The 7,544-nt window shown below is 31.5% G+C and overlaps 1 protein-coding gene across 5 annotated transcripts; it reads left to right on the top strand.

Annotated features, from left to right (window-relative positions):
- The first annotated feature begins 30 nt into the window (after positions 1 to 30).
- On the top strand, positions 31 to 7,032 carry LOC100877098 (cytosolic carboxypeptidase-like protein 5). Of its 5 annotated transcripts, none has more exons than XM_012286675.2 (11): positions 31 to 169; positions 1,939 to 2,078; positions 2,151 to 2,443; positions 2,520 to 2,858; positions 2,931 to 3,202; positions 3,278 to 3,425; positions 3,556 to 3,652; positions 3,727 to 4,027; positions 4,100 to 4,307; positions 4,376 to 4,537; positions 6,314 to 7,032. In XM_012286675.2, the coding sequence occupies exons 2-11, from the start codon at positions 1,964 to 1,966 to the stop codon at positions 7,022 to 7,024; spliced, it is 2,646 nt and encodes an 881-aa protein (XP_012142065.1). In that variant the 5' UTR covers positions 31 to 169; positions 1,939 to 1,963; the 3' UTR covers positions 7,025 to 7,032. The 5 variants fall into 5 exon arrangements, with proteins under 5 accessions (XP_012142065.1, XP_076389371.1, XP_003703919.1 ...); XM_076533256.1 differs by lacking the exon at positions 31 to 169 and adding an exon at positions 506 to 1,323; XM_003703871.3 differs by lacking the exon at positions 31 to 169 and adding an exon at positions 1,368 to 1,851.
- The last annotated feature ends 512 nt before the right edge of the window (positions 7,033 to 7,544 follow it).

Raw genomic sequence — 7,544 nt, 5'->3', positions numbered from 1 at the left:
GACCGGTGTCTATGTGTTTGTGAGCAACACCGTTCAGACAAACCATTGACAGTGGGCGCATCGTCTACACGGTGACTGTATACCTCGAAAAACAATTCGACGTGTTGACAATGCGATCAGAAGTCGTGGTTTTTTTACTATTCGCTGAGCACGAGAATCACTGGGGAAGGTAAATAATGTTTGGATAATCGAGGAACATGAATTAAGTATAGAACACGCGAGTAGAGAATATATCACGAACGTACACTTCGACTTGCGTAGTGTCAACCATGATACGCGTGAATAGACGAGTATCTTGATTACTCTTTTTTAGTGCGTGTTACTTGTCGATGCGGTGTCATGTGTTTTGTGAATGAAATGCGTTAATTGCGTTATTAAAGTGGAATGAACACTTTCAAATGTTTGGAATCGACTCTTTGTTGACTTATTTGTTCAATGAAAGATCGTACTCATCGTACGACAAGTTTCGATTCATTCCGCGCATGTGAATTCTCATTGGTCCTGAAATGCCCCGTTAGCCAAAACTACGCACATGCGCGTTAGAACGTTCGTGGCGGAAAATTGGTATATCCTGTGATCTTTTATTTTGCGTATCGCTTATGTCGAGTATTTTCATTTTATTTGAAAGCATAACAATTTAAGAATACAGAAATTTGGAAATTTGGAAATTTTAGGACTTGGCAATTTGGAAATTTCACCTGGTCATACTTGTTTTGCTCCTATTTACGCATTTATTTTCGTTCACCGTGTATATGGCCAACAGAGCTGACGGTGTATGGTAGTGGGGACATCTCAACTGATGGGGGTTTACTGAAATTAGCCATGTTGCGCGAAATGAGTACGATCTCTCGTTGAATGAATAATGATCTTATCCGAACTGTACGTATCAGACAGAGCGCGCTGTCTGTTCATAAATTTCAAGTATCAATAATTTAAACATCTCATTGATTAAATATTATCTATATCGATGCAAGAGATAAAGCGTAATATTATGATTTACTCGAGAAGAATTTTTGTTATGTTATACCTTGTTCATAATTAGGGGATGTCAATCGTAGCTTATGATTGGACGTTCATATTCGCGCCATATTATTTGACAAGTGTAGACGAATACGTAATAATTGGAGTATTGTGCCAAATTGTAATAATTGTTAATAGTAAGCCCGCCTATATATTCGACGATTGACACGGTTTTATTGCAAATAGTATTTTATTGTTAAAGTGCGGGCACCCTTTTGGGAAACTTCATTACCAGTCTATAAATTTCTGCACCACATATTTATTTTGGTATTTTAAATATTCCTGTTAAATTTATTTACTCAGGTACATTTAATATCGCAAATAATCTTTTTTTAGTTATGTAACATATAATGAAATAATAAACTTTGACATTTATACAATAACACAATATTTTGGTAAATCAAGTGACATTTCATAACAATTTTGAATGTCATCTAATAGAAGCCTGTAAAAAGGTTTACAAACATTATATTAAATATCAGAAATAATTTAAAACAGCTGAATAATCGTAACCCTCATCATTTTGTCTTAATAAATGGTCGATCTTGTATCGCACGTACGAAACGTTATGACAAAGTCACAAACATGTTTGCATCCTAATGCAACATGGTGTTAGTAAAAATACGGCGTGTATATAATTGATCTTATGCCGATTAAAGAAAAGTAAAAATACAGAAACGTGCGTCTCGATTGAAAAGTGCATTAATTGTCTTGTAACGTAAACCGCAAATTAACCAGAAATCGTAACGATTTCGATCACTGTCAAACATGTCTTTTTTAATATGAAAATAACACTACGAACGAGGAAAATCGTTCTTTATATCAGAGAAAGTGAGGATATAAATAGTACAAATATTTGTTAAATACGTCACTTTCTTTTTGTACATATGTAAAATATTTTATGCGTATATTTTACAGACAACCTTAAAATCTTTGACACATTATGGAAAATACGAATGACTGTATTACTTGTGGAGATTTTGCATTTTATAACAACTTTGATTCTGCCAATTTAGCAAAAGTCGAAATAGTGAAATTACCAGAAATATCTGAGAAAGGTAATATTTAGCCCATATTTATTATTCCCATATTACTGTGAACAGTTTAATTTTATATTTGATTATTTATAGATGGATATGAAGCTGAGAATAAATCATGCAAAAGTTCAAACTCTGAAGATGCAATAGATTATGAGTTCAATTTGTGGACAAAACACGATTGCCATGGAACACAATTCCAGAATAACAATAGAACATGGTTTTATTTTGGCGTTAAAGCTAATGCACCGAGAGTTTGTGTTAAATTTAATATAGTCAACTTAAATAAACATGTCAAAATGTTTAGTCAAGGAATGTGTCCGGTTTTTAAAATCGTACCTGGTCACTTACATTGGGAACGGATTCGTGAAAAACCTACTTACACTGTAAATTTGTTATGTCATGCACATCGTAAGCCATTTATATATTGTCAAGAAATTACATGAGCTTAAAATATTTCAGTTGGATCAAACAGGAAATGATTTTACATTATCATTTGTTTATAATGCCCCTGAAAATCCTAAAGCTATTACGTATTTCGCGTTTACTTATCCTTTTTCTTACACCGATTTACAAAATTATTTAAGAAGAATAGAAGCAAAATTAGCAAAGAGAGACATAACTTGTGTAGACGATGTTTATTATCATAGGGAATGTGCAATAAAATCATTAGAGGGACGAAGAATGGATTTAATAACGGTAAGCTCATTTCATAACATATCAACGGAGAGAGAAGATAGACTGAGCAATATGTTTCCTGAAAAAACTGAGGAAAGACCTTTCAAATTTTGGGATAAAAAGGTACAGAATTTTTACTTTTAATTTAAATATAAATTAAGGTAAATATGAAAACTGTTTATTTAAAATCTTTAGGTAATTTTTGTCAGTGCAAGGGTCCATCCAGGTGAAACACCATCTAGTTTTGTTTTTAATGGTTTCCTCAACTTTATTATAACCCGTGATGACCAAATTGCAATTAATCTTCGCCGCCTATATGTGTTCAAATTGATACCAATGCTCAATCCTGATGGCGTAGCTAGAGGTCATTATCGGATGGATACTAGAGGAATCAATCTCAATAGGGTATATTTAAATCCTTCTTTGAAAGATCACCCAACAATATATGCTGCAAGAAATTTAATAAGGTAAAATTAGATTTCAACATTGTGTTTCAATCTATTATTAGACCATTTTGATTAATTACTGATCTATACTTTAAGATATTATCATAACACATACAAACTGCCAAAAGAGGACGAACTTTCGAGTGTATATTTAGGAAATGGTGAAAATAATTTAACTATTATCGATTCCACTCGTACAATTACAAGTATAGTACGTGATACAACAGCAAGATTACTTCAACAGGTAATTATATGAATTTATAATTTACATAATTTCATTCTAACAAATGTCCGTACTAACATGTACTAACCCTCATGCAATTCAAGAACAGTAAATTAGGAAAATAGGCACTAACTAACAATTTTAACAATAGGTAACACTTATGACATTAGATGATAAGAGTAAAGATCAACCGGAAATTTTTCAGGAATCTATGTTACCTAAAACAAATTCGGATGACATGCCTCAGGGTATGATATTTAGAATTAAATTATTCAACACGGTCAGCAAACTTCTTTTACTTATTTTTTCACATTATGTGAAGGTGATGGAGAAGAGCTGTGTAATAGAGCAAAGGAAAACGATAACTCTGTAGAACTTAACTCTGATAAAAAGACTTACACAGCTGTTGGCATTGGACAGCTACCTAAAGAGGATTCTAGTTTATATCTATACATCGATTTGCATGGCCATGCTTCGAAGAAAGGTGTTTTTATGTATGGAAACTACTTTGATAATGTAGAAGATACGATCACGTGTATGCTTCTACCAAAATTGATGTCTATTAACAATCCAAATTTTCATTTTACTTCGTGCAATTTTACAGAAAAGAATATGTACATTATGTAAGTCTTGTTAGTAACAGCAAAATTGAAATTTTAATCTTTTGACTTTAATTATAATGTCTGTTTTCACAGTGACAAAAGAGATGGTATGTCAAGAGAAGGATCGGGCCGTGTAGCTGTATATAAATTAACTGGTCTTATACGTAGTTACACGCTTGAATGTAATTATAATTCTGGGCGTTTAGTAAATACTATACCACCAAGGATTCGTGATGGCGTTAATAAAACCATGGCGACCATGTTTGTTCCACCAAAATATACTCCAGCAGTTTTCGAAGCGGTAAAATATATTTTTATTATTTGCATATCATTTTTTACCAGCAATCATTTATTTGATTATATTTTTAGGTTGGAGCAGCGTTAGGTCCTTCAATTTTAGATCTTACAAGTAATAATCCTAACAGTCGACTGCCAAACAGTCAATATCGTTGTTTAAGAGGTGTAAAATCTTTCTTAAAATTATCGTATGTGAACAATCTTTCTGCGCCGTTAGGCAAGTCACTGAATAAGGTAAATTTTGATGTAAATAATGAGAGTGAAATTGCAGCTGTTAATATAAGGCAATGTGTACTCTCTTAATTTAGAGTACCATTATTATGGTACGCTTTCGCATATTAACACTAAGACACATTAGTGCCTGAGTAAATTGCAGTCCATGTTGTTAGTTAAACATGTGGGAGAGAGATTTTGTATGCATATAATTTGTATATTATTTTCTGTTAGTGACACCGTATTACGGTTTTGTTATTAAAAGAGATATACCCTGATTTTATAGTATTATAACATTATAAATGAAAGAGTTTTATGCTGACAATTCCATAACTTAATATTATACTAGGTATTTATTACTTTTATATATGTAATTGTTATAATTTTTTTGAAATTTTTACTATATCAAACTAATGGGTCTTCCATCTAATGCATACGTATGCATGACAATAACATTTGGAGAACTTTTTTATAAAAATTTATGACAAAGAAAATTATTTGTTTGTTGGTTTCATTTTGTAAATTTATTACATAATCTAATTGCAATCACAACGTTTGCATAAAATGGAGTTGTATACAACTTCAGCATGGCATTAACAAAAATATAGTGCATACACACAATGTTTCTATTACATAGTGTTTTTTATAGTGCAGTTTTTAGCCGACAAGTTTACGAAACTAGTTCTTGTTAATTTAACGCTAGAGCCAATTAACAGAGTATAGAATACTCGATACTAATGCTTATACTTTTAGCAAAGAACAAGTTCTTTTTCTTGTAATTCTTAGTCAATTTTTGTTGCACTGTAATTCTGGTGACAATAAACAAGTGCACTTAAAAATTATTTCACGGTTGTGAGTGATAAGAAAACAAAAAAAAAATGCACACGTATATAAATGATCGTATCTATTTCTTTAGAAAAAAGTAAAGAATAACGGTTTAAACGATTAAACCGTAAATCTGTGGATGATGGAGTCTTTTAACGAATGATGTGCAGATTTTGAAATCAGATTTGAAATCATTAATCAAGTGTATGATGGATTTTCTAGATTTTCTTTTAGTGTTCGTGAAAATTGAAAATAATATTAAAAATCTTTTAACAGAAACATAAAAAACAAACTATGAAAAAGAAATATAAAGTATACATATGTGTCTATCATAAAATAAGTACGAATGTGTGTTAGATTACATTAAATTATTAGTATAAAAAAAAAACAATCAATATTCTTTAGTCAGACAGCAACACAAATTTGTAGAATATTTATGCCATTCACGATTTAAATGTAAATACTGTTATCAATTGAAAAGAATATTATGTATAAATTCATGTATACTAATCTTACAATGTATACTGTTATAACACACATGTGTACGCACACATATATACACATGCCTGTCCCATTGTTTTAATAAATGTACAGTATTTTTAGCAATAATTTATGTACCTCATTTTTATTTTGTTCCTGTTAATCCTTAGTCCCCCTATTATGTAATTTATACCATAATTTTTTACAAAACTGAATGTAATGTAGATTAAGTTAAAAATTGTAACTCTAAAATATTAATGTCTTTGTTATATATGTTTGTCATTTGTGTTCTAATACGTACAATTTTTGTATACGTTTAAATCTACAAAACTTAAGAGATCATGGGAACATAAAGCTAATCTCTCTCTCACAAATTGTCTTCATTTTAAATGTACAAATTTTTTATTTATGAAGATGCAATGTTCGCAACGTTATGTGCATTTTCCTCATTGAAAGAAAGAACTAAACCTAAATCCGCGCTTTTATTCACAGGATGATAGTGATATCGTAGCTCAAGATCCTTCTAATTTAAAAGGAAACGAATCTCAAATAAGTGATTCGTCAGTTGGTTCAAAAAGTTCTGTGAAAAGTGATACAAATCTTGTCAAAAAATCGTGCATCATTCGTCGTACCTCATCCCTTTACACTGCAGTGAAAAGAATAAAGAATAACAAAAAATCTCGGCAAACTATAACTCGTAGACCGTTCAAAACACAATGCGTTAATAATGTCGAAAGCAATTCGAAGCTTCCTGTGATGGGCTCGAAAGATATGAAATCGTTATTGAAAACTACAGATAACTTGAAAAGTCCATGCTTTGGTTGCATCAACGATGCACCGGAGTCGCAAATAAACGATTTCCAATACACAAACAAAAAGCTAACGGCCAACAAATTATCTAAAATGCCATTATCTTCCGAAGAAACAGCAATCGTGAAGCACGGAGCGAAACGATTGAAAATTATTTCTACGAGAGTGAATAAAAAGCGATCGGAAGTCGGAGAACCCTCTAACAACGTTCCGGAAATTACCAAGCCATCGGCAAAAACATTCCTTGCAGTTAATAAGCAGAGTGCAAGAACAGCTTCTAAAGTGATTAAGAAACGTTACCATAACGTGGAACAAAACAAATCGAAGTCTTCCAAGTCTAAAAAAATGAATAGGAACGCCATGGTTGATAACCTATTAAAAACCGAAAACTAATATAAAATTATAGTGCATAAATTAGTCTGTGTTATCGTCATTGGGGTAACTAGATACGTGGCAATCTAATTCGTGGCTATGCACCACATGGTAGTGTAACGTACAGTGACGTAAAGTTGTCCCTTGCAAACAAAAATTCTAGTTACGCCAATGGTTATCGTAGAAGAGTAATATATTTGCCATGAAGAGTAGCTTTATAATCCATTGAGACAAATAATTTAGTTGTGTACCCTTAGTGTAAAAACTACAAGTTGGTTAAGAAACACAAAAGAATGGAGTTACTATTTATTTCCTAATAAAATTATATCGTATTCATGTAATATTTTATAGCGATTTTGAGGTATAGAATATTTCTGCTATTGTATATACTCGTATACATTTTAGGATCCGTTATATGATTAGAATAAATAGAATAAATGCTAATCTATGTGACATTCAATTATTATTAATAGTTCTTGCAGAGTTTACAGAACCGAAGCAGATTTAAAATCATCGGTTAGATATATGTAGATCACTTCGG

Source organism: Megachile rotundata, chromosome 7 (assembly GCF_050947335.1).
Source record: "Megachile rotundata isolate GNS110a chromosome 7, iyMegRotu1, whole genome shotgun sequence".
In the NCBI taxonomy this organism is placed as follows: Eukaryota; Metazoa; Arthropoda; class Insecta; order Hymenoptera; family Megachilidae; genus Megachile; species Megachile rotundata.
The sequence above is the reverse complement of the archived record's forward strand: the minus strand, read 5'-3'. Positions and strand labels throughout refer to the sequence as shown.